The 27,128-nt window shown below is 53.0% G+C and overlaps 4 protein-coding genes across 4 annotated transcripts; 1 reads left to right on the forward strand and 3 right to left on the reverse strand.

The window, feature by feature from the left end:
* The first annotated feature begins 5,076 nt into the window (after positions 1-5,076).
* LOC136494497 (uncharacterized) lies at positions 5,077-5,954 on the forward strand. The gene has a single exon (XM_066490659.1). The coding sequence runs from the start codon at positions 5,157-5,159 to the stop codon at positions 5,715-5,717; it is 561 nt and encodes a 186-aa protein (XP_066346756.1). The 5' UTR covers positions 5,077-5,156; the 3' UTR covers positions 5,718-5,954.
* A 1,696-nt stretch (positions 5,955-7,650) lies between these two features.
* Positions 7,651-8,046, reverse strand: LOC136494659 (uncharacterized). Its single transcript, XM_066490830.1, has one exon. It carries the CDS (start codon positions 8,044-8,046, stop codon positions 7,651-7,653), a length of 396 nt encoding a protein of 131 aa, XP_066346927.1.
* A 9,411-nt stretch (positions 8,047-17,457) lies between these two features.
* LOC136492296 (uncharacterized) lies at positions 17,458-17,910 on the reverse strand. The gene has a single exon (XM_066488364.1). It carries the CDS (start codon positions 17,908-17,910, stop codon positions 17,458-17,460), a length of 453 nt encoding a protein of 150 aa, XP_066344461.1.
* A 7,804-nt stretch (positions 17,911-25,714) lies between these two features.
* On the reverse strand, positions 25,715-26,110 carry LOC136494663 (uncharacterized). The gene has a single exon (XM_066490833.1). It carries the CDS (start codon positions 26,108-26,110, stop codon positions 25,715-25,717), a length of 396 nt encoding a protein of 131 aa, XP_066346930.1.
* Positions 26,111-27,128: the final 1,018 nt, after the last annotated feature.

Below are 27,128 nucleotides of genomic sequence, written 5' to 3' on the forward strand. Positions count from 1 at the left end.
TTCTTTCTCTTCTCGGCATGGCAATTCCCGATCTGGCTGACACGCCGCCGGCGCTGGCGCTCATTGCTTCGTTCGGGCAGGCGCCGGGTGCTTCACTTTTTCAAGAGAGGACTTGCCAAGTCTGCTGACGTACGGCGACGTGCACGCTCCCAATGGGGACCACCTCTGCACTCCGCTCCGGCCTACGGCGCAGCATCCAGTCGGACACTGCATTATGGTCCTCCGTTCGTTTGTGAGCCGTGTTTTTTCAACAAAACAAGCGTGTTTTTTTTTCACGATAAATCGGTAAACAGTAGTTTCACCCGTAACTTTTCGATGAAACTTTGTCTCGAACTGCGGCTGCGCACGTAGGTATAGTAGTATATGCACCACGTCCTTGTTCGTGTACATGTGCGCGGTCGTAGCTGATTCAATTGTTTCTGCTGATTTGACTTGCATGTAGTAATGCATAACTCCGCGGCTGTTTTGGTCAGGACTCGTGCGATGCAAAGTCCAAACGAGGACCTGTTCTTCCGCGCTAGGATACGAACTTTTGTTGACCAAAAGCAAAAAAAACGACTGAACGAACAGCTGGAAGTTAACTGTGAAGTCGAGGGACTAGTATGCTAGCGCTACAGATTTCTGCTTCAGATAACAAGTTTCTGTTGCCCTGTTTAGTCGTAGGAATTTGGATTTTAGGGCTACTGTAGCACGTTCGTTTTTATTTAGCAAATAATGTTCAAACATGGACTAATTAGGCTCAAAACGTTCGTCTCGCAATTTCCCATCAAACTGTGCAATTAGTTTTTCTTTTCGTCTATATTTAATGCTCCATGCACGAACCGTAAACATTCGATATGACAGGTCCTATAGCAACTTTTTGAAATTTGGGTTCCAACTAAACCAGGGCTAAATATGGCCAGCATCCGAGTTTGACCCGGCGACGGGTCGACGGCGCTGTGCGCCTGACCGCCTGTGCGGCTGTGGCGGAGGCCGGAGGCGGAGGGGATACGGATGCCTGTTGCCTGTTGGTGAGGTGACTGACGGCCGGGGAGCCGCCACGCGAGGGGCATGAGGGCCCGTGCGCGGCCTCACGTGTCGCTCGAGCACATGGCAAGGGAATCAGCCGGCACGGGCTCGCGCACCGGGGCGGGCACAGCGCCGTCCGCCCGTTCCGCCACGTTTTATTGGCTGAACCTTCTGGCGCCCTCCGCGTCTGCAGCCTGGGAACAAAATAAAAAGAAACAAATCGTCTTGCCTCGGGACTCCCGCCCACCCCTGCCGGTGCCGGGCCACCTACCGTGGTCCTTACGCCTTGCCTGAACAGAAGAACAGCGACCGTGTGTTAACTTTCTTTAAAGATCCTGCATTATTTTCAATGGTCAAGTGTCCTAGGCAGACTAGAGCCGCTGTGCTTGCTGCTTGGAGGAGAAGCCGCAGGTAGTCATCATCATCATCATCAGAGCTCTTTGAACTGAAGCATCCGTTCCCACGCAACCGAGGTTTAAGTGTTTAACTGTGCGGTAACGGTACACTACTGCGCTTGAGTGTGAACTTTAAGGATCGTCAAAACTTGATCCTTTTCTTGGGGTTGTTGTGAACGAAATTACGGGGGCAAAGAATGAAGGGGTTCGTTCCGAGGATTGCGCCGGCCGATTCCAAGGAAAAAGCAGGGAAACTCGATGCTGTGGGCCTCCAGTTCACCATGGCGCGCTAGGCGAACCAAAAATGTTCCCCGGTTCTCCTGTTCCTAGTCCACGCTGAACACGAACAGAGTGGCAGATCGATGCGGGGCACAGGTTCGGTGAGCGAGCGTGCGGCGCGCTCCCGCTCCTCGTCCTCCCGCCGGGCACGGAGCAAAGCGAAGCATCAAGCTCAAGCGTGTGGCCTCCGTCGCATCTGCCGGTTCGCAGTTCGGCGATGATGCGGGCCAGCCGGGTCGGCGGGGGGTGGGTACGAGCGCGTGGTTTAGTTTCGTAGGCGACCGGTTGGGAAAGCGACGCCTGCCTCGTTGTTAGGGGGAAGCCTTTCCCCTCCTCCCGCGCCGGCGCTTTGTCACCACTCGCCCTGCAACAGCGGCGGCACCAGGGACCGGAGGAGTGCGGGGGAAGCGAAAATGCGGTTCTGCTCGTGCGTGTCCGCCTGTGCAGTGCAGCCCCAGTTGCCAAGCATTGTTTGGTTCTCTCTTTCCTCGCGGGGGCAGGGGCAACACAGTCCATGTGCTGTTCCAGATCAGCTCCGTTGGTTGGGGAGCGTTGTCCGTCCGATCCGAGTTTCTGTGCTCGCGTTTCATTATTCCATCACCACGGGGTGAAGTGAAACAAAGAGACGAGCGACGTTAGTTGTACGTAAATGATAGAGCCTTCTGTTAAAAACTCAGTAAACTTTGAGAAGCTGGACTTAAAAACAAGCTCGAGTGAACTATAATTATAAATAGAGATAATACAATAAACCAATATTTGCCTGCTACTAAATTTCTCGGGCTAAGAACAGAAAAGATAAAAAAAACAAAGGAACGATCAGAGTAGAATAGTCTCGTCGGTGGTCTAAAAGTCATTAGTCTCGTACTCGTCGATTGGAACAGATCGATTCGGCCCAAAGACAAAGTGACGTAGAGATATGGTGGCCCAAATTTTCATATGTTTCTTTTTTTTTTTGAGCAGGCCCAAATTTCATTTGTGCCACACCGCCGTTGTCAGATGCCTTTTAAGCTGAACTATGTAACCCAAGATGTGACGATGATTACACACACACAAAAAAGATGTGACGATGATGGGCTGGGCTTGCATGTCAGGAGCGGACAGAGCCCATTTGCAGAGTTTATAATGCAACACGTGTGAGAATGAGAAAGGAAAAGGTAAAAAACAAACTGCGTTTGTTGTCGTGTCCCCTTCAAGTGAAGCACATTAGTACACCATTTCCTTCGCCTCGCACTAGTCACGACGCACAAATAACATCATGACACGTAAAACTAGATCAGCACCGTCTGGCGTCTGATCAAGTGAAGCACATTAGCACACCATTTCGTATCATGCACCAAATCCCAACCAAAATAAGCATCGCGGCGGCCTGCCTCCTGCACAAGAACCTCGCGGAACAACGTGGCCAGATCTTCGTAACTGTCGTTACGCACAGCACGAATGGTTTCCTGTCTTCCGGATTAGGTTCGTTCTGGAATCTGGCCATGTGCCGGTACCCACCTTGGGCCCGTGAAGCTGCGCCGCCGCCGACCAACTGATGGCGCGTCAGCCAACATGGCAATCGAGTGCGTATATATATGGTAGGAACAGCAAATACAGATTGGTTCCATGTAGGAGTACTCGATTTCTCGGGTGTCTCTAGAACTCGTCACATCTGGTCCAATGATTGGAACTGGACGCGCCAGCTCCGGAAACTCCAAACGCTACGCTCCCTTTTGTTGGATTGGAGAAATACCAAAAGAAGATTATTGCAGGAATAACAAAACGGAAGAAAGGATCAAATGTATATAAGCGTTTGGAACGGAGGCGTCGATGAACTCTTTCCCGCGGATTACCGTAGCTCGCAAGTGATTTCACAGGAGCAAAAAACATCTATTCCGATCCGTTGTTTTTTTTCCCTTATCGTAGAAGCCTGAGGTAACGCTACAACGTGCGTGAAGAGGCCGGGGAGAAAAGAACGAGCGGCTCCGACGAGAAGAACCTGGTATCAGTGGTATGCAGTCGCCGTCGCTACATCATGGCCCTCCGTCGACGTGGAACCACGCTCGTCGCCATTCCAAAGCCCCGCTTTTCTGCTTGGAACTTCTTCCTTCGCAGTTCGCACCCTGACCCTGCGCCGTCAGCAGCCTGCTATCCTGCCCTCCACATCGGTGCTTTGGTCGATGTACACTGTACAGCGACGGATTTCACTTTGACCAGCATGGCGGCGAAGGGATAACAATAGCCAGAGAAAAATCGTTAGCGAGAGAAGGGCGAGATTTTTTTTTCATGAGTAGAGTGAAATAGTACATGATCGGTCCTTAAACTTGTCAAAATGTCTCATGGCAGTTCTTATGTTATTTTGATCCTTAAATTTGTCAAAGTATGTCATGTCATATCAGTACTTGTACTCTCAAATTACATTGATTCAACCCTCAATCTTTGTTTGGGTTTTAATGGTCATCCAAACAAATCTTGATACATGCCTATGCACCAATGTAGCATGTTGAGAGGGTGTTGACATGGACTCGACACAAGGGGCAGAAGCCAGGAAGTTGATTTTTTTTAAATGTTAGGAGGGCTAAGAGTGTTACATTTTCAAAATTTATTTGAAAAAAAACAATGGGAATTTCACATTTATAGGGGGGCACTCCGCCCTTGCTCGACACACATGTGACCTCCATCTCTTCCCATCCACCTCATGGCCATTGACGATTGGCCCATGCTCCTCGTCAGTCATTTAGGGCCTGTTCGGCTGGTATTAAAGTCGTCTGATAAGCCGACTGAAGCTGATTTGTTGTGAGAGAAAAATACTGTAGATTCTAGCTGATAAGTCGGCTGATAAGTTCAAGCGAACATGCCCTTAGGAAGGGAGAGGGGTGCGCCAATCTTGCCAACTAGGCTGACTGCTTGCGGTGCTAGCAGGGGGGAGGCGATAGGTGCATGCGTTGGTGGGGCATGGAGATGATAGTGGAAATGTTTTAAGTGTTTCAAATATTTTATAGGTATGTTGCAAGTGGTTCATATAGATGTTGCAAAAGTACACATATGTTTAAATGTTGTATCTGAATATTTTAAAAATAGATATGGTGTTGCATACGTTGCAACGCGACTCAACTGCCGTAGCCAACTGCAACAGTTGTTGGGGGCGCCGCCGGGCGGACACAGATGACGGAGGGGGCAGGAACGGTCCCACGCATGGTCCAGCGGCGTCGTCGCGCAAAACGCAGGCGCGGCGAGGGCATGCTGGCACAAGGGGAGAGTGCAGGCGCACGCGGAAAACGAAACGCGGACGGAGGCGGAGTGCAGGGACGGGCGTGCTCATCCGGACGTCACGTCAAGGCGCTAGCCTTCCGCTTCACCAATCCTCTTGGCGAATATAAGAGCGACAGAGTCGGGCTCCTCTGCCTCCCGCGCGTCTCTCTCCCTCCCTCCCCGCGATCGCGAGCGGACGCACTGCCCTCCAAACCCGCACGGAAAACGGATCGAGCCAGCGCGATGGACGAGTGGCGCTGCCGGGGGCACCCGCCGCTGGCAGGCGGCGGTGTGTGCCCGCACTGCCTCCGCGACCGCCTCCTCCGCCTGTGCCCCGACTGCGCCTGCCCGCGGCCGTGCGCCTGCTCCCCTTCCTGCGCGTCGTCCCCTTCGTCCTCGTCCTCCGGCGCCAGCGCGCTCGCCCGGGTCCACAGCCTCATCGAGCGGGAGCACCGGGTCGCGCGCTCGCGCTCCGTCGCCGCGCACGGAGCCGTCGGCGTCGGCGTCCACCAGCGGCGGCCCAAGTCCGGGGTGTGGGGCTGGGTGTCGTTCCGGAAGCAGCCGCCACAGCCGCCGGCCGCGGCCGCGGGGTGCAGGGACGTGGAGCAGGAGTACGACGACGCGGTGGCATTGGCGAGGTCGAGGTCGGTGTCAACGACGGCGGCGGCGGCGGCGCCGGCCCCGGAGGCCAAGGGAGCGCCTAATAAGGCGGCACGGTGGGGGAGGCTCATCCCAGGGAAGATCAAGGCGCTGCGGAGCCGGAAGCCCCGCCCCGCCGGCGATTGGCGAGACAGCATGAGATGAAACCGATCGCGTTGTAGCTCGGGTCACTTTGTTGTTCATTCCTGGATTTAGTAGGTGGTGTTGGCTGATCGATCGAACGTGTGTGCAGCCGCTTGCTCTAATTTGCTGATTCAGTCTGTTGTTTTGTATTCTTGTATTCTCAGTTTTTTTTGGTACTGCTAATTGCGATCACAGAAACTGTAAATATGTTAGTGGTTCCCAATTGTGCATTCCTCTGCTTATCACAACGAATTTTGATTTTTCGACCTGTTCGTTGGAGATATGATATGATCATATTCATATGAATGAATATATTATTATGAATCCTAAACGCGCACACGGGACGCAAACCTATCTGACGCTTCAGTGGTTTGCGCCCGTGTCTCTTGGGCAGGGCAGATGCTTGTTGTCTTCCACTCCTAATCATGGATCCTGGCGCAAATGCTTGGTTCACATCGTCCGCGGCTTCGATCCACGACCACGGTCCGTCGATGCGTTCGATGGTGCTGCTGCGCGTCCCGTGCGATGGTGGGAAAAACGAAAGCGTTGGCATGCACGTCAGTCCGTTCGGACTTCGCAGGGCTTCGCGAGCCTTCCGTTTCGTATGTTTCTGCATGTCACATCCGCTGCCTCGGCAGGACAGGACGGCACGTCGTACGCGTGGGTGGTCGGCCGTTAGTCAGCCCGTTTGACCAGAACAATATTTTTCTCTTGTATAAATCAACCAGCAGTACTTCTTCACGAACCAACGACAATACAACCGGCCAACCGAACACGCTGAGTGTCGAGTGTCGACGATTTGTACGGAGGAACGGGAAAGAAGGCTTTGACTCTGCAGCACCCGCGCACGAGTGGTACGGTGACTGTGACTCAGTCTCAGCGCGTCAGCAGTGACCGCAATCAGATCGGCGTCGGCACCACTGCGGAAGCCAAATTAGAAGATTTCAAAGGGAACCAAAATAAAACATACAGAAAATAAAAGACAAAAAATGCTCAGATAATTGTTCGAATAATTCTAACCATTCACATTTACGAATAATGAATTTACATTAATTGAACATAAAACTTACATCAAACAGAAGTTGTAAAATATGGTCTAATGAAACGTACTCTATTTCTACTAAATGAATGGGTTAGGGGCTAGCTGGGTAGGTGATGGGACGGGGACCACAGCAGGCTGACCTGACTGCAACAGCCTGCATATAGCCCTACGCATGAGATCGCCTCCGTTCAGAGTGACATCCGACGGCCACGCGATTCGAGCGAGCCGAGCCCAAAAATCACCCGGGTGAACTATAGATTTGCCGTAAGCAAATACGCATGTGATGAGTGTTGTTGTCGTGGCAAGCGTTCGTCCGTCCAGATGGTTTTTTTTAGCACTGCATTACCGAAGGAGCTGTGGACGGCTGGACAGGGACGAGCGATACGCCAACGTTTTGCTTGGGCAGAGAGAAGAAATCTGGCCCTTCAATGACGAGAGCTGATAGCTGCTCATGTGCTAAGACAGCAATCTCGGCTAATTTAGATTGTGGGCTACCTAAATTTAGATGGGCCAAGTGGACCACATCTTCCACCTCACTGGGCGGAATAGTAATAGGGCCTGCAGCAGTACGTCCCCCCGAAACTGCCCCGTCTCGGCCAATTTGGATCGTGGGCTCGTGGCCATAATTAAAATGGGCCTTATCGTAGACGTTGCCCATCAAACACAACAGCGCCTCCTGGCCTGATTTCTTCGCCAATCCAAAAAGAATAAAACCTCCTGGCCTGATGAAATTCAGTGTTGGCATGCATCTCAGATTCTCAGATCTCAGTACAGTGAATTCAATTTAGTAAACCCCTTGGCCATTTTCGAAGCAAACCTTATATTTGTACTCAAAATCTATAGCAAGGAAGCAACGAAAGGTGCATTCATCGAACTGACGACAAAGCCAAGCCAAGCGCACAGGCACAGCAGCTACTTGAGCACGGCGAAACCACCCAATCCGGCAACGACGACCAGGGCAACGACGGACACCCACAGGACCCGCCGGCCCCAGCCGCGGCGGCGGTCCGGGTCCCCCGCGACCCAGAACCCCACGGCCACCTCGAGGCCCCCGAAGAGCGCGACGGCCGCGAGCACCCCGTAGTAGGCGCAGAGCAGCGCGGTGCCGCCGCGGAGGAACACGCCGGCGGCCGGCGGGGACCTGGAGGAGAGCGCGAGGAGGAGCGCGGCCGCGGCCTTGGCGGCGCCGCCGCCGACCAGGGCACGCCGGAGCTTCTCGTCGTCGTGCCCAGCCGCCGCGGCGTCCGCCATCTGCGCCGCGACCTCCGCCGGCGCCGTGGCGGGCATGTGGACGCAGAACGAGTCCATGGGTCCTCGGGTGCCGGTGCCGGGAAGCTGAACTTCGGAGTGTCTCTGATCGCTCGCTCACTGGCACGTACGGTTCGTGCTCTCAGGCTGCTCTGATCGCTGTGGCGGTGTGTAAGACGACGTGCTTGAGTGCTTCCACTTATATATTGGAGGGAGCACCACCAGCCCGAGGCCCGAGCCGACGGGCACGAGCAAGGCAGAGGCAAGCAGGAAGGCGTAGGCGTAGCCGGGCCGCCCGCCCGACGGCCCGAGGCCCGAGCGTGTGGCAGAGGACGACTTTCTGTTTCGGGGCCCGGGGGCGTGATGTGACAGCGAGGGGCCCGAAACAGAGCGGGCGAGCCCGAGCCCGCTGGCAGTAACAAAGGCGGGCGGTGGGTGTTGACGATTGACGAAGAAAACAATATTTAGCAATTAGCAGTTAATAATTAACGACGGGAGGGAGGAACATAAATTTGAGCGGAAAGCGACGGCCCGGGCGCTCAGCATAGTTTCTTTTGGTGTAGTTTATTCATCGGGCTCGCCGGGCTCAAGATTAACCTTTTCTTTTGGTGTAGTTTAGGACAATCTCTCGAAGTAAAAACTGACAGAGCCACAGTATACCGAGGGAAAAATCATACTAGCTGCAGTGGCATTTTTCTTCCACAAAAAATGTCACGGCAGTTTACGTACACCTACGTCAATTTACACTTCGGCATTTATTGGTTGCAGTGGTATTTTTATTCACAATAGGTTGCCCAGCTTTCGTGAAAAGAGATAACAAAGTTCAGTAAAAAAGCTGGGATACCGGCTTAGAACAGAGCAATACTCCTAGTCCAACAAAGCATTAAGCATCAGCTGCGCCACGGCAAAGCTCAAGCTGTAGAGACAAAAGACTGTTACTCGATCTCTTCCAAATTATAAGTCGCTTTGACTTTTTTTTTCCATTCATTCATTTTGCTGTGTATCTAGACGTAATATTATATCTAGATGTATTATAAAATAGATGTATCAAAAAAGTCAAAACGACTTTTAATTTGGAACGGAGGGAGTACCAAATATGTAGAGTGCCATTCACTAAAATGAAGGGCTTTTGCTTCGTATGTATTACAGGGGTAGCCAGTAAATTGGGTTTGTGCCGATGCAGATCCATGACACTGGATAGTCTAGGGCGCGTTTAGTTCCGGCGGATTCGATATTTGCACAGTGTTTGATGTGACGGCAAACACGGTAGCAATTTCGTTGGTATTTATGAATTATTGTTCAAATATTGATTAATTAGGCTTAAAAAATTCGTCGCGCAAAGTTCAACCAAACTGTACAATTAGTTTTTAATTTCATCTACATTTAGTACTACATACATGTACCGTAAGTTTGATGTAACGGGGAATTTTTTTTTTACATAGTGCTAAAGTTGGGAGTTTGGGGAACCAAACAAGAGCCTAGTGGGGAAATCTTATGCCGGGCCACTCTGTCTGCACCGGCACCAGAGCGCCATCTCATCGGTCAGTTGATCCCCTCCAAAGCCCGTTCGTTCCCTTCCCTCTCGAACTTCAGAATTCATATACCAATATCACGGAACAAACGCATGCAAGTAAGAGACCAAATTTATTTGAAATTGCCAAAATGTTTGTACGCTCGCTATATATAATCAGAACATGTAAATAAAACACATTTCTCGCAATTCACGATTCGGCGAATACATGGTGCTCCGTACGTATTATTCAGTAACATATCGACATATATCGGACAGCATGGAACTATGCCATTGCCATTCAAACAAACCCAAGAGGCCAAGACAGTGTACGTTGCAAACTTGCAAATTGCAATATTGTCACTTCAAGACCGCGAACCCTCCGACTGCAGCCAGTAGGAGCAGCGGCAGGAGCGACGCCCAGAGCACCGCCACGCCCACCGCGCGCCGGCGTGGCGGAGGAGGAGCAGGGTCGTCGTCGTCGTGGGAGAGCCAGAGCCCCGTCCACGCCTCCGCCACCCCGGCGAGGACAATGGCAGCCAGGACGCAGTAGTAGGCGCGGAACAACGGCCCGGACAGGAGGAACAGCCCCGCCGGCGCCCTGAACAGCATCATGTACAGCGCCGCCGCGGCCTTGCCGACGCCGCCGCCCACCAGGACCCGCCGCAGCTTCGCCTCGTCGTGCGTTGCCTCCACCATGTTGCCTGCGGCGGCGACCGCGTCGGCGCTGATGGTGTTGCCGCCGGACTCGACGTCGAGGGGACCCATCTTTCAGGCGATCTTGGCTTCTGAAGTGAACCGCAGGAGCTGGATGCGGCGGGAGAGAAGTGCAGCGGATGCTGGCTGGTGAACTGGAGGGCGATGGTGGTGGTCTGTGTGGGATTTATAAGCTGGCCTTTGGCCCGTAAACGTTCGCCGACGTGGATGGAGACATGGCCGGGCGGGCCTCTAGCCCGAGGGTGCAGTTGAAGCAAAGCCCGAACGAAAAACAGAGCAGGCAGAAGAAGCGCGGGCTACCATTTCTTATGTTTGATTCTCGCTGATGTGGTGTCCCGGACGCTGGAAGCCCGGCGGAAATTTCCACGCGGAGGCCCGGAGGCAAAGGGGAATAGACTACGAGGGAAAGGAAAATGAGCTGGCATGCCAGTAAGAGGGAAAGATGTAAACCAAAATTCCACTTTGATCAAGGTTTATATTTCTATTTTTCAACAGATTTTTTATATATGCAAGAAGAATAACCATCATTTTTTTACGAAAGGAAGATTTTTTATATATGCAAGAAGAATCACCATCATTTTTCAGCAGCTGCGGTGCCCGCCCAACCTTTGGCGTACTGCGGCGTGGGAGTTTGGCACTTGTGGCGAAGCGACCTGTGGCGCGCATCGGGCACGAGTCAAACAGGCCCTTAATCTTTTGGTTTGCATAGCATGTTCATAATTATAGCTCGCCGGACGTGGTGATGAAGTCAAGTTGAGGATGGAAAGAAACATGTTTTTGCCACGTGATCGCGTAGGTCCATGGATGTGACATGGCGGGCGTCAATGCCTACCGTGCATGCTCCGAAGCCATGGGCGATCCACATGTCATGTAGTAGAGGGTGCATGAACACATTGAGCAAAGGGAAAGGTGCAGTGTGAAGATGGTGTTAGCCATGTTTAAACCAGGCATCAAGTTTAAGTTAAGAGGTGGCCTAGTGGCGGGAGTGCGAAGCACTTCAAAGCGTCTTCTTTGATCAATAACCATGCATCAAGCCTGAGGATGAGCCAGGACACTGCAATCATGGGTCACGACTACACCTATACTATTTTCATCGATGTAACTCTTATTAAGAAGATCCTATTTGCTTCTTCTTTGATCAATAACCAGTGAATTTTCCACCATGTTCGTAATTCATAGTAGTATATGCTGAAGCAGCCCAAGTGAAAGCTTTGTTTAACCATGTTCAGATTTCAATAGACTAATAACTTGGACACGGGATTAGAAAATTCCACCATTTTCCCACCCGCTGCTTGTAAATTCACTGTTTGATCAGTCTCATCCGTCTAAGATAATCCGGTGCAATGAGTGCTTTCCATTTTGGAATTCCCTTTCCAATCCATCCCAAACTAAAGAGTTGGACTAGAAAACATACTGTCGGTGCGTAAAGTGACCAACACGTAAATATTTATATTTTTGCCGTACGTTGTGATCGGATGTGGCCTAGCACTCAATGACACATGATTTATACTGGTTCAGGCAACGTGCCCTACGTCCAGTTTGAGTCGGTCGGTGACTTTATTCCTAAGCCCAGGTGCTCGAAGTTTGCTATAAGGTTACAAACGAGAGGGAGTAAGATAGGGGGTATCAGAGGTTCGGTCGGACTTCGGACCGAAGGGCCGAGAGTGACGGGAGCTCCAACATGCGCTAAGTGTTTCTCCGTTCAGCTTTAGAGTTCTAGAGCCAAGCAGAGAGAATCGGAATAATCCGTATGTTGTTCGTTGGAGTTGTCTGTGTGAATCGATCCTATGTCAATCGATCCTACGTGTCTCCATCCTCCTTTTTAGAGAGAGCGCATCCCCTTTTATAGATGAAGGGGATGGCTTTACAAGGGAGAGTGTGTGAGAGTTAAGAGTGTGTGTGTGCTACCCAGTCTTGTTGCCCACGCCGTCGGGTACAAGATGGGTTGTCGGCGCTCACAACACTGTTGTCGCTCAGATGCATGTGGTAGGCTCTATCGTCCTCTTTCGGTATGGCAGAATGTCGGCTCCTACCATACTGTAGGATAAATATCGGCGCCCACAACACTGTTGGTGTGCTGACATATCTGGAAGGTTATAAAGTACCCTTCTGATATGACCTGATGGTACTGTCCTATAGGTGTGCACGGTACGGTCCTTGATATTGCGGTTGACTTGAGAGGCTTGCTTCACTTGCTTCGCCTGATTCTTTTTGTTCTTACCGGGCGGGCCTCCCCGTTCGATCGTTTCCTAGTCGGCTCCGACCACGCTGGTCGGAGAAGAGCTGTAAGCAGAGGTTCCTCCTCGGCTAGGCCTTCTGGTCGGAGAGGCGGGCTGGAGTCGGAAGCGAGCGTCGTTCCTCCTTGGCCAGGCCTTTCGGTCGGAGAGGCGGTCGGAGTCGGAAGCGAGCGTCGTTCTTCTTTGGCCAGGCCTTCCGGTCGGAGACTGGATCGCCCTTCTGGCCTGTCGTTAGGTTTTTTGGTCGGCCCAGGAGTTGCGCGTCGTTCGCAACGTCATCTGCTGGGCCGAGCTTTTACTGGGAAGCAGGTCCATGAGGGACCCTGGGTTTTATGAACCCGATAGGAGCCCCCAAGCCCCTAGGCGATTCGGATAGAATCGTCTGCGGGATTTTTTTTATCTTGACAGCGGATGTAGCCCTCGAGCCCTCGAGCGATTCGGATAGAATCGTCTGGGGGTTTTCGTTTGACGGCAGGTGCGCGTGAGTGCACCCGCACGTGGGGGAATTTTGGTTTTGACAGTGGGTGCGCGCGAGCACACCCGCGGGTGTAGCCCTCAAGCTTGCGTCCGACTGATGAGTCGGTTGGAGGCTGAGCATCTTGGTACTCTTTCCTGGGGCCGCAGACTATCGTTCGGGGTGTTTGCCCGTGCTTGTTCCGCTCACGACCTGCGTGGTCGGTTGATTTCTCGAGTCAGTATCGGGCGACCTGAGCCCTTGAGCCCCGTTGGGCTTGGTAGGGGTTGGTCTAGTTCCGTGCGTTACCCCGTCCATGGTTTTCGCAATCGAAGGGGATGAGCTAACGTTTCTTGCCTCGATGGCTCGAGCGACACGCTCGGTGAGCTCGCTAACGGGCACGTTTGAGTGAAATCTAGGTCTGTCGTTCGTGATGGGGTCGGCATAGCCCTCATGTGGTATTCCACTGCTCCTTAACCCATATCTCGGTAGATGACCGGGTCGTTCCAGAGACCGACCTAGGTGACCCGCTGGCCTCCCCTCGATGGAGATTTTGTGGGCATGGCTCGAGGTTAGGATCGAACGAGAAGGTTGAGATGACCCTGTCTGCTTCGGAGCAGATTGAGCGAGCGCCACTGGGGCTCATCTACGTTTTCTTTCCTAGCTCTATTTGACGCGAGGTGGCCTCTAGCCCTTCATGGGTCGGCCTTCGAACCCCGGTCGATCGTTGCTCATGTTGAATGAGGCAACTTTCGCTTCGTGACGCAACATGGAGCGTTGTGATGCATTTAATTGCACATGCGATGCCTCGATGGGGTGCGGGTGTTCCACACCTTCTTCCACCATTGGGTTGCCCCGTTGGTAGAAAGGACGTGGTCGATGTGGCTGTATAGAAAGGACGTGGCTGATGTGGTCGTCGGGTCGCCCCGCTGGCAGAAAGGACATGGCCACTGGCCATCCTGCCATCGTAGGAGCTGGCGGTGGTCTAGTCGACCGTCGGGCCTTCCAGCAGGTTAGGGGCGACCACTGACCTAGTGTGGCCCTGCCCCGGTGACTCGCGGAAGGTTCAGTTCATCCTTTGGGATGAGGAGGAGGTGCATCTCTGGGACATGCTTGGGGGGAGAGGGCTCGCGATGGAGGCCGATCTCGCCCAAACTAGGGCGAGGCTAGAGGAGGCCTTGAAGCGGGTCAAGGTCGTCCATCAGGCGGTCATGGTCGACTTGCCCCATGTCATAGAGGTAAGTTTTCTACGTTCGTTCTTGACTCTTTGGTCTTTTGCTGGTTGTCTCAGCATGCTTGCTTCTTGTTTTGCTAGGTCTAGAGGAGATGTCGAGCTGCAAGTCTCGTTGCCTCTGGGAGGAGCACGCCCGGGAGGTCATGGTGTCATGATGGGTTACTGAGCTTGAGCACTAGCTAGAGTCTACCCACCATGAGTCTCAAGATCGGGCGGCCGAGGCGGTGGAGGTGCGGGCGGCAGAACTGCTCATGGTGGAGCAGGCGACCACCGCTGAGCGAGGACTTGATGCAGTGAAGGTCCACCAGGCAGAGACCAAGGTGGCACTCTAGAAGTCCCTGGCGAAGACCGAGGTGGCACTCTAGAGTTCCCTGGAGGCCCTAAAGTCGGAGCGGAATGCCTGATCGGAGGTCGACAAGGAAATGCTCGCGCTCCGAGGGTAGGTGCTGGGGATGGAGGAGTCGAATGCTCGGTTGCGCGAGCAGGTCACTCGACAGGAGGAAGGACTCTCTATCCTTAAGAACACCCACCTTGTAAGTACCTATTCCGCTTCTATTTGATGTCTTGGCTTTTCCTTTCCCTCATTTCTGAGCCCGTCCTCCTTCTTCCAGAGTTGGGCGGAAGAGTTGGGTCGCTAGAGCGAGGCCTGGAGATAGCCAAGGTGATGATTTGTCAGAATGCGGAGGCACTGGCCAAGTCCCTTGAAGAGCGACGTGCTCTCAAGGCGAAGCTCGACCAGATCCACAATGTCGCCTAGGTCGTTGTCGCGGAGATGTTCGGGTCGGCGCCGAGCACCAACACGCCCGCCATCCCACTGGCGGAGGTCCCAGATGAGGTTCTAGCCCTCATCTCCAATGGGATGTTCTACGGGATGTCTAGGGTGCTGACTTTGGTGGCGACGCACCACCCAGACCTTGACTTTGCCGCCATCTGCAGTGGGTATGCCGATGGCTGGAGCCCGAACGCCATCCATGTGCTCAGGGAGAGCTTGCTACCACATGCACAGTTGGTGGCAAACCAAGTCTTCATGCAATGGGTGATGGAGGCTTGCCATGCAAGCATAGCTGAAGGCGCGAGCCAGGAGGATGTCGCCCAGTCGATGGATGGAGTGGAGCCTAGGTCAGAAGTGAACGTCGTCCCGCCTCTGACCGAACCGAACGTCACCCTGTCGGAGGGCGAGTAACCTTTATCTTCGCCGATCGCATCGTCAGCCGATGCCGTCGGGCGGCCACAATAGGAATTAGAGTAAAAGTACTTAGCATATGTAAAGGATAAGTTCATGGGGAAGTTCCCGTGTGAACAGTTATATTGATGAATACATCAATTTTTGTTTTGTGATGAATCACTTCATTCGAGGAAACTTGTCCCATCCATTCCTTATTTTTACCCTAGCATAGCTTTGTTTCTTATTCTTCATTTTTCACACCTGCCCATTTGGACCGTAGGCTGTAACCTTAAGAACCCGAGTGTGGCCCGCGAGGCTCAGATGCTCGTAACCGTATGTCGTGGCGGGGTGTGATCGGTCAGAATGTTTAAAGCAAAGTTAGTATGGTAATTAAAGGAACAAACTATACTTTCATTAGGGTAAAAAGGTATTTATCATATAATAGTAAAAAAAGAGAGGTGATATCGCACCCCCGTGGAGCCCTCAAGCGACCCAGGCCGAAAGTGTTCGGGCCGAGGTGCTTTGTAGGAGCGAACGCTGAAGAAAGAAAACGATAAGACCAAATTTTTAAGGGAAGAAACAACATAACTATTCGACGTTCCAAGTGTTGGTGAGAACGTTACCGTTATCGTCCTTTAGGCGGTAGGTGCCCAGTCGAATAACTTCGGTCACCGTATAGGGTCCTTCCCAAGGCAGAGAGAGTTTGTGCTTCTCCTTAGTCGTTTGGATCCTTCGAAGCATGAGGTCTCCGACCTCGAGGATTCTTCCTCTGATTTTCCTCTTATGGTACCTACGGAGAGTCTGCTAGTAGCGAGCGGAGTGGATGACGGTCGTCTCGTGGGCCTCCTCGAGCAGGTCGACTGCGTCTTGCTAAGCCTCCGTGGCTCGATCGCGGTCAAAGGCCTTCACTCTTGGGGCACCGTGGTCGAGGTCGGAGGGCAGCACTGCTTCAGCTCCGTAGGCCAGGAAGAAGGGTGTAAAGCCTGTGGATCAGTTTGGGGTCGTCCTTAGGCTCTAGAGGATCGTTGGGACCTCTACAACCCATCACCTAGCGAACTTGTTAAGTCGGTCGAAGATGCGTGGCTTAAGTCCTTGGAGGACCATGCCATTGGCATGCTCGACCTGACCGTTAGTACGTGGATGTCCGACCGAGGCCCAGTCGATCCTAATGCCGTATCCATCACTGAAGTCCAGGAACTTCTTCTCGATGAAGTTAGTTCTGTGGTCAGTGATGATACAGTTAGGAACGCTGAACCGGTAGACGATGTCGAGGATGAACTTGACTGCCTCTTTCGAGCGAATGTTGGTGATGGGTTTGGCCTCTATCCACTTGGTGAATTTGTCGACCACTACAAGTAGGTGAGTGAAGTCGCCCGGGCCCTTTTTGAGGGGTCCTACCATGTCGAGGCCTCAGACCACGAATGGCTAGGTGATGAGGATGGTTTGAAGCTCCTGTGCTGGCAAGTGCGTTTGCCGAGCATAGAACTGGCATCCCTCACACCTGTGGACAACTTCCTCTACATCTCATAGCGCGGTGGGCTAGTAAAAACCTTAGTAAAAGGCTTTTCCGACCAGCGACCTTGGGGCCACATGATGTCCATAGATTTCGGCATGGACCTCAAGGAGGAGCTATTTCCCTTGGTTGCCAGGGACGCACTTCATGAGTACTCCCGACGAACTTTGTTTATAGAGTTCGTTACCGATCGTGATGAATGTCTTGGCGCGTTGAGTGATCCATCATGCTTCAGTCCTTTTGGGTGGGAGAACCTCCTCGAGGAGGTAGGCGAGTAGTGGTGCTCGCCAGTCGGCTTGATCGAGTGCCACCATGGCAACGTCGGCGGGTGACGTCGCTATGGAGGTACTAGGGTCAGAGCCCCCAAGTGCCAGGTTGGCATCAGGGTATGTCTGGATCGGACCTTCCAAGATACGGGCAGACGGTTCATGAAGGTCATTGATGAAGACCCCGTCTGGAGACAAAACCTGCCTGACAGCCAATTTTGTGAGAAAATCGATGGCATCGTTGTCGTTTCGGGGGACATGGTGTTGTTCAATCCCCTAGAATTTTTCCTCAAGCTTGCGCACCTCCTGGCAGTATGTTGCCATGAGGGGGCTTTTACAAGAGAACTCCTTCATGACCGGGTCGATGACCAGCTCCTAGTCGCCGTGGACGTAGAGCCACGTAGCGCTGAGCTCGATGGCCATGCATAGTCCGTTGATGAGGGCCTTGTATTCCATGGCGTTGTTTGAGGCTGAAAAGTGGAGGTGGATTATGTAGCGGAGCCTACTCCCATCCGAGGAGATTAGAACCACTCCAGCCCCTGAGCCGGGCACCATTACAAACCCATCGAAGTACAGCATCCAGTACTCATGGGTGACGTCTGGGGTCGGGAGCTGGACCTCCATCCATTCAACGACAAAGTCCACGAGAGTCTGAGACTTAATAGCAGTATGGGAGATATACTTGATGTTGTGGCCCATTAGCTCGAGTGCCCACTTGGAGATTCGTCTTGCGTCGTCATGGTTGCGGATGATGTCACCGAGCGGGTATGAAGTGACGACCGAGACTTCGTGGTTGGTGAAGTAGTGCAGGAGCTTCCGGGTCGCCATGAGCATAGCGTGTAGGAGTTTTTGCACCTAGGGGTACCAGACCTTGGGGTCGATGAGTACCTTCCCGATGAAGTATATGGGTCGTTGGACCTTAAGGTGGTGTCCCGGCTCCTCCCTTTCAACGACTAGGGCGGCGCTCACCACATAGTTGCTTGCCGTGACATCGAGGAGGAGGGGTTCTCCCTGTTCAGGAGCAACGAGGATTGGGGCCGACGTGAGTGACGCTTTGAGGCTCTCCAAAGCCTACTGTGCTTCCTTAGTCTAGACGAAAGCATTCGTCTTTTTGAGAAGCTTGTAGAGAGGCATCCCCCGGCCTGAGCTGGGAGATGAATTGGCTTAGGGTGGCCAAACAGCCGGTGAGCCTCTATATGCCCTTGACATTGCGTATAGGGCCCATGTTGGAGATGGCTATGATTTTTTTGGGGTTGGCCTCGATGCCGCGTTTGGACACAATATATCCAAGCAGCTTCCCCTTCGAAACCCCGAAAACACATTTTTGGGGATTCAATTTGAACCTTCAGAGGTTCATGAACATTGCGGCCAAGTTTGCGATCAGGTCGCAAGCTTGAGCCGTTTTGACCACTATGTCATCAACATAGACGGCGATTATTGGTTTTGGCCGCTCAACTTGGTCAGGCTGGTCGAGCGGGTCGATTTGATCGGTGAAGCATTGCTGCATGCACCATTGATAGGTGGCATCAACGTTCTTTAGACCAAAAGGCATGGTTACATAACAGTATGAACCATACGAAGTGATGAACGAAGTCGCAAGCTGGTCGGACTCTTTCATCATGATCTGGTGATAGCCTGAGTAGGCATCCAAAAAGGAGAGGATTTCACATCCTGAGGTAGAGTTGACTATCTGGTCTATGTGTGATAAAGGAAAATGGTCCTTTAGACATGCCTTGTTGAGGCCAGTATAATCAATGCATATTTTCCATTTCCCGTTCTTCTTTTTAACAAGAACAGGATTGGCGATCCAGTCATAGTGGTATACGTCTTTGATGAATCTAGCTGCCAGGAGTTTGGCGACCTCCTCGCCTATGGCCCTACGCCTCTCATTGTCGAAGCGACACAGGCGTTGCTTGGCGGGCTTTGAGCCCAGGACGAGGCATAGTGCATGCTTGGTGACCTCCCATGGTATGCCTCGCATGTCGGAAGGTTTCCATGCGAATACATCATGATTGGAGTGTAGAAATTCAGCGAGCTCGCATTCCTATTTGGCGAGGAGCTAGGTCTCGATCCATACCATCTTGGTGGGGTCAGTGGGGTCGATCCCTACCACCTTATTTTCCTCGAGTGGGCGGAAGGTAATCGAGGAGGTTGGCTTGTTATAGTCCAGAAGTGCTGGGGTCAACAACTCCCCGAGCTGTAGGAGCTCGAAAGAGTTGATGACGGCAGTGGCGAGCTCGTAATGCTCGCGGTCGCACGTGTAGGCGTGCGAAAAGGTGCTACCCATAGTGATGATGCTGTTCGGTCCTAGCATCTTCAACTTTAGGTAGATGTAGTTGGGGACCGCCATGAACTTGGCGTAGCATGGCCGCCCCAAGATTGCATGGTAAGACCCCCAAAAGTCCACCACCTCGAAGGTAAGCACCTCCGAGCGGAAGTTGGCTCGGTTGCCAAACGTGATGGGTTGGTCGATCTGCCCGGGCGGGTATGCCTGCGCTCTTGGGATCATGCCATGGAAGGGAGAGCTTGCTGGGCGAAGCTCCGACCGAGGGACGCGCATGGCGTCGAGGGTGTCGACGTAGAGGTTGTTGAGGCCGCTACCTCTGTCCATCAGCACCTTGGTGAGGCGCTTCTTGTGGACGATGGGGTCGACGACGAGCGGGTAGCGACCTGGTCTAGCAATGTGGGAAGGATGGTTCCTCTGATCAAAAGTGATAAGAGATTCTAACCAACGAAGGAAGGAGGGGATGGCCGTCTCAGCGACACATGCCTCTCTATAGCGCACTTTATGCTAGCACTTAGAGTAGATGGCATTGGATCCCCTAAAGATCATGATGCATTCCTCAGGGTTGAGAAAGCTATCCTTGTCCTTGCTCGTCGTGCCTCCTTTCTTGGTCACTGCCTCCTTGCCCTTTCCTTCTTTTGGCCCACCATCCTATCACAGGAAGCGCTTGAGGAGCTAGTAGTACTTGTAGAGGTGCTTGACAGGGTAAGCATGGTTGGTGCATGGGCTATCCATGAGCTTGTTGAAGTGGTTAGGCAGGCCCTACTGGGCTACTTGCCTGCGCGATCAGCTACGGTGACTAACGCGGAGTTGGCCGGTCAACGCCGATCCTTCTTATTCTTTTTGCCCCTCTGCATGGAGGGGCTCTCATCTTGGTCCTCGCGCTTGGCCTTGCCCTTGTCCCAGCCTCAGTTAAAGACCGCTCTGACCGCCTCCTCGCTGGAGGCATGGTTCATAGCAACGTCGAGCAGGTCGCAGGTGGTCCGAGGCTTCAGACAGCCAAGCTTGTGAATCAAAGACTCACATGTTGTTCCAGTGAGGAACGCGCTGATAATGTCTACGTCGATGACATCAGGAAGGGAGTTACACCGCTTTGAGAACCTATGGATGTAATCTCGTAGGGACTTGTTGGGCTCTTGTTGGCAGCTCTTGAGGTCCTAGGAATTCCCAGAGCGAACAAACGTGCCCTGGAAGTTTCCGATGAAGACCCTCTTGAGGTCCACCCAGTCGTAGATGCTATCATGCGGGAGAAATTTGAGCCATGCTCAAACATGCTCCCCACGCAGATGGGGAGGTACTGAATGATGAAGTGGTCATCATGCACTCCTTCGGCTCGGTAGGTGAGCCAAAAGTCTTTGAGCCATATATTGGGATTCGTCTCCCCGGTATACTTGGTGATGTTGGTAGGCGACCGAAAGCACTATGGGAACGATGCTCTTTGGATGCGCTGACCAAAGGCCCATGGTCCCGGGCCATCTGGGCTAGGACTCCAGCCGTTGGGTCAGCGACTATGCCTGGGGTGCGTTTCACTGCTCCCCTCGATGGTCCGGCCGAGACCCATGCCGCTCGCTTTCACCACCACCCGATGGACATCATCATCATGCTAGGCCTGACGCCGGTTGCTGATGATGTTGCGAGCATCTTGGTTTGGCCTGAGGCGTTCGCGCACAGGTGGCCGGTGTGTATCGGGTGCCGGGTCAGGCCGTGTGAAAGCTCTAGTTTGGTTTTGGTGAATTGATGAAACCCTAAGTGCTAACCTAGTTTATCAAGTGATCATGACATAGGTAGCGCACTTTAAGTAGAAGAAGCTAATGAAGATCATAGCATGACAATGGTGATGGCATGGCGATGATCAAGGGCTTAAACTTGAAATGAAGAAGGAGAAAAACAAAAAGCTCAAGGCAAAGGTATAAACCATAGGAGCTATTTTGTTTTGGTGATCAAGACACTTAGAGAGTGTGATCATATTTAGGTTTGATAGCCATACTATTAAGAGGGGTGAAACTCGTATCGGAATGTAGTTATCAAAGTGCCACTAGATGCTCTAACTCATTGCATATGCATTTAGGATCTAGTGGTGTGCTAACACCCTTGATAATATTTGTGAAAATATGCTAACACATGTCCGGATGCAAAATGAAATGTCTATTTTCTATTGCGCCGGATGCAAAATTCTTGGTGATTGGCACATTTGGGCAAGGGTGAAGAAGTTAGAGTTGAAATGGAGTTGGTCGAAATGATGCTGGCGTCGGTCTACTGACCGGACGCTGGGTCACTCAGCGACCAGACGCTAAAAGGCTGCATCCGGTCGAGCTATCAGACGGCACAGTAGGCTAGGGTTGAGCACCGAACGCTAGCTGCGTCCGATCAAGGTGGACCGGACACGTCCGGTCAAAAAAACATGCCTCGGGGAGCTTACTGGAAATGATCGGACGCTGAGGCTTCAGCGTCCGGTCAGTTTTGACCGGAGCGTCCGGTCAGCTTCGTAGCCATTGGAATCTGACGAACAGCATTTGAAGGCGATGACACGTGGCGTCCATCGGGCGACCGGATGCTGAGGGCCAGCGTCCGGTCAGTATGACCGGAGCGTCCGATCAGAGCGCGTTTTGCCCAGTGAAGGGGTATAACGGCTCTATTTGATTGGGGCTCTATTTATAGCCCCATGGCCAGCTGTGGCTTATATCTTTGGCCATTTTCATTGACATAGCAACCTTGTAAGCTAAGCCAAAGCCCTCCTACTCATCTACATCATTGATTCATCATCTTAGTGAGATTGGGAGTGATCCAAGTGCATTGCTTGAGTGATTGCATCTAGAGGCACTTAGTGATCGTGGTTCGCTATGGATTTCGCTTGTTACTCTTAGTGGTTGCCGCCACCTAGACGGCTTGGAGCAGCAAGGATCGTTGAGCGGAGGTGGTGATTGTCTCCGGCTCCGATCGTGGTGATTGTGAGGGGTTCTTGACCTTTCCCCGGCGGAGCGCCAAAAGGTACTCTAGTGGATTGCTCGTGGCTTGTGTGATCCTCATCTTGTGTTGGTTGTGCGGCACCCTATTGAGGGTTTGGCGTGTGAAGCCAATTAGCGCGTGAACCTCCAAGTGAGTGAATCGCCACAACGAGGACTAGCTTGCCGGCAAGCAAGTGAACCTCGGTAAAAATCATTGTCTTCATCATTGATTCCGAGGTGATTGGTCATCATTGTTATTCATCTTCGTGATTGATTGGTTCATTCATCTACACGGCGGTATAACCCTCTTGATCACTCTCTTTACTTTACCGCAAACTAGTTGACAAGCTCTTTAGTGTAGCTAGTTGTGAGAGCTTGCATGCTTGGTTGGTGTGGCTCTTTAGTTAGCCTTTGAGAGCACACTAACATAGGGTAGTGTCATTGATCTTGTGTGAATTGACACTATCTAAACTAGAATTGTGGTAGGTGGCTTGCATTTTGAGTAGGCTAGCGCAACACTCGCTTCGCCTCATAATTGTCTAACCATTTGGTTAAGTGTTGTTGTAGAAATTTTTATTAGGCTATTCACCCCCCTCTAGCCATTAGGACCTTTCACCGTGGCATAGCTATGCCATCCCGCTCCACGCCCGGCGACTGCAGCGGCAAGCGGATGGAGCAATTTGTCTAGTGCGTCCCCGCTCCCCTGGTGGGGAGAGAGGCCGCAAGTCGGTGTCGCGACGCAGAGATCTCCGCTTGTTGAACGGCGGCGGTCTCCACCAGCGCCCGGAGGTTCCGGTGGACCGCCTGCTCTTATGGGTCGACAGGCTCGGGAAGGCCACGTAGAAGCATCGCCGCCGCAGCGATGTTCTGGCCAGCCCGAGCGAACTGATTGTTCCCCCCATCGATGATGTTGCGCTGGACCTGGCGGGCATGACCACGGGTGTCGCTTGCCGGGTTACGCGCGTGGGGCGCAGCGTGCTGCGCCGAGCACGTCGACGCAGGTGGCGGCTGGTTCTGCCGCCTTTGTCGTAGCTCCTCACCGTGCTCCTATGCACACGTGAGGGACTTCGCGTGAGGATCCGGAGGGGTGTGGGACTATAGAGACTCCGCCACTATCGGTGGCTGTCTCGGAGCATCCGCCATAGCGCACTCCTAGGACAGAGGGTGGCTAGGTGCCATGACATCATCGATGCTGGAGCCATCGCTCTCAACATCATCATCCATGAGGTCGTGAAAAGATGTGGGAGCGTAGCCCGCCATCCCGACGAATTTGGATGTGAGAGGGGGCGGCGCCAGCATCTTTTGGAGCCTCCGTGCGTACGCATCCACGGGGGATGTGAGGCCATAGGGGAACCGGTCGCATGGCGGTCGCGGCAAGGATAGCGGGGTCCTTCCAGAAAGTCGGCGGAAAATTTAAAAAAGCAAGTAAATAATAGTATGTACGCTACTCACAACGAGGTTTGAGCCCAGCGTAGGTTTGGAGCGAAGCACGGGCGCCTTGTCATTGAAGTCACCCAGAGCCCCGGAGCCGACGGAGGGCGCCCCTCCGACGGGCGCCGGAACAAGTGCCTTCTCGCGAAGGCAAAGCACGCCGAGCTGGTCGGCGACAAAGTCCAGGCTTCCGAAGAGGAAGGTCTGGGACGGCTCGAAGATGGGTGAAACCCACATCCCAAGAGCTGGAAGTGCAGGAAACTCTAGCGAGCCGAAGCGAGTCGTATCACTTGAGCCCGCCATGCCGAAGATGGCGGAAAAATGGGTCATTCGATGACCAAAGGCGTGAACGTACGACGTCTTCCCCACGGACGGCGCCAACTGTCAGTGCGTAAAGTGACCAACATGTAAATATTTGTAGTTTTGCCGTACGTTGTGATCGGATGTGGCCTAGCACTCAATGACACGGGGTTTATACTAGTTCAGGCAACGTGCCCTATGTCCAGTTTGAGTCAGTCGGTGACTTTATTCCTGAGCCCAGGTGCTCGAAGTTTGTTGTGGGGTTACAAACGAGAGAGAATAAGATGGGTGTATCAGAGGTCCGGTCAGACTCCGGACCGAAGGGCTGAGGGTGATGGGAGCTCCGACGTGCGCTAAGTGTTGCTCCGTTCGGCTTTAGAGTTCTAGAGCTGAGCAGAGAGAATCAGAATGATCCGTATGTTGTTCGTTGGAATCGTCTTTGTGAATCGATCCTATGTCAATCGATCCTATGTGTCTCCATCCTTCTTTTTAGAGAGAGCGCATCCCCTTTTATAGATGAAGGGGATGGCTTTACAAGGGAGAGTGTGTGAGAGAGAAAGAGTGTGTGTGTGCTACCTAGTCTTGTTGCCCATGTCGTTGGGTACAAGATGGTTTGTCGACGCCCACAACACTATTGTCGCTCAAGATGCATGTGGTAGGCTCTATCGTCCTCTTTCGGTATGGTAGAATGTCGGCGCCTACCGTATTGTAGGATAAATGTCGGCGCCCACAACACTGTTGGTGTTCTGACATGTCTGAAAGGTTATAAAGTACCCTTCTGACATGACCTGATAGTACTGTCCAGCAGGTATCCAGGGTACGGTCCTTGATATTGCGGTTGACTTGAGAGGCCTGCTTCACCTGCTCCACCTGATTCTTTGGGTTCTAACCGAGCGGGCGTCCCCGTTTAGTCGTTTTCCAGTCGGCTCCGACCGCGCTGGTCGGAGAAGAGCTGTAAGCAGAGGTTCCTCCTTGGCTAGGCCTTCCGGTCGGAGAGGCGGGCCGGAGTCGGAAGCGAGCGTCGTTCCTCCTCGGCCAGGCCTTCCGGTCGAAGAGGCGGGCCGGAGTCGGAAGCGAGCGTTCCGGTAGAAGAGGCGGGCCGGAGTTGGAAGCGAGCGTTCCGGTCGAAAAGGCGGGCCGGAGTCGGAAGCGAGCGCCTGGGCAGAGAGAAAAGAAATCTGGCCCTTCAATGACGAGAGCTGATAGCTGCTCATGTGCTAAGACAGCAATCTCGGCCAATTTAGATTGTGGGCTACCTAAATTTAGATGGGCCAAGTGGACCACATCTTCCACCTCACTGGGCGGAATAGTAATAGGGCCTGCAGCAGTACGTCCCCCCGAAACTGCCCCGTCTCGGCCAATTTGGATCGTGGGCTCGTGGCCATAATTAAAATGGGCCTTATCGTAGACGTTGCCAATCAAACACAACAGCGCCTCCTGGCCTGATTTCTTCTCCAATCCAAAAACATAAAACCTCCTGGCCTGATGAAATTCAGTGTTGGCATGCATCTCAGATTCTCAGTTCTCAGTACAGTGAATTCAATTTAGTAAACCCCTTGGCCATTTTCGAAGCAAACCTTATATTTGTACTCAAAATCTATAGCAAGGAAGCAACGAAAGGTGCATTCATCAAACTGACGACAAAGCCAAGCCAAGCGCACAGGCACAGCAGCTACTTGAGCACGGCGAAACCACCCAATCCGGCAACGACGACCAGGGCAACGACGGACACCCACAGGACCCGCCGGCCCCAGCCGCGGCGGCGGTCCGGGTCCCCCGCGACCCAGAACCCCACGGCCACCTCGAGGCCCCCGAAGAGCGCGACGGCCGCGAGCACCCCGTAGTAGGCGCAGAGCAGCGCGGTGCCACCGCGGAGGAACACGCCGGCGGCCGGCGGGGACCTGGAGGAGAGCGCGAGGAGGAGCGCGGCCGCGGCCTTGGCGGCGCCGCCGCCGACCAGGGCACGCCGGAGCTTCTCGTCGTCGTGCCCAGCCGCCGCGGCGTCCGCCATCTGCGCCGCGACCTCCGCCGGCGCCGTGGCGGGCATGTGGACGCAGAACGAGTCCATGGGTCCTCGGGTGCCGGTGCCGGTGCCGGGAAGCTGAACTTCGGAGTGTCTCTGATCGCTCGCTCACTGGCACGTACGGTTCGTGCTCTCAGGCTGCTCTGATCGCTGTGGCGGTGTGTAAGACGACGTGCTTGAGTGCTTCCACTTATATATATAGGAGGGAGCACCACCCGCCCGAGCAAGGCAGAGGCAGGCAGGAAGGCGTAGGCGTAGCCGGGCCGCCCGCCCGACGGCCCGAGGCCCGAGCGTGTGGCAGAGGACGACTTTCTGCTTCGGGGCCCGGGGCGTGATGTGACAGCGAGGGGCCCGAAACAGAGCGGGCGAGCCCAAGCCCGCTGGCAGTAACAAAGGCGGGCGGTGGGTGTTGACGAAGAAAACAATATTTAGCAATTAGCAGTTAATAATTAACGACGGGAGGGAGGAACATAAATTTGAGCGGAAAGCGACGGCCCGGGCGCTCAGCATAGTTACTCTGCTTTTCTGCGTGGGTTGATTCATCGGGCTCGCCGGGCTCAAGATTAACCTTTTCTTTTGGTGTAGTTTAGGACAATCTCTCGAAGTAAAAACTGACAGAGCCACAGTATACCGAGGGAAAAATCATACTAGTTGCATGCAGTGGCATTTTTCTTCCACAAAAAATGTCACGGCAGTTTACGTACACCTACGTCAATTTACACTTCGGCATTTATTGGTTGCAGTGGTATTTTTATTCACAATAGGTTGCCCAGCTTTCATGAAAAGAGATAACAAAGTTCAGTAAAAAAGCTGGGATACCGGCTTAGACTAAAAAAGCCGGGATACCGGCTTAGAACAGAGCAATACTCGTCCTACAAAGCATTAAGCATCAGCTGCGCCACGGCGAAGCTCAAGCTGTAGAGACAAAAGACTGTTACTCGCTCCCTTCTAAACTATAAGCCGCTTTGATTTTTTTTTTCATTCATTCATTTTGCTATGTATGTAGACATAATATTATATCTAGATGCATTATAAAATAGATATATCAAAAAAGTCAAAGTGA

The sequence above is a fragment of the Miscanthus floridulus genome, chromosome 11 (genome assembly GCF_019320115.1).
Source record: "Miscanthus floridulus cultivar M001 chromosome 11, ASM1932011v1, whole genome shotgun sequence".
Lineage (NCBI taxonomy): Eukaryota > Viridiplantae > Streptophyta > Magnoliopsida > Poales > Poaceae > Miscanthus > Miscanthus floridulus.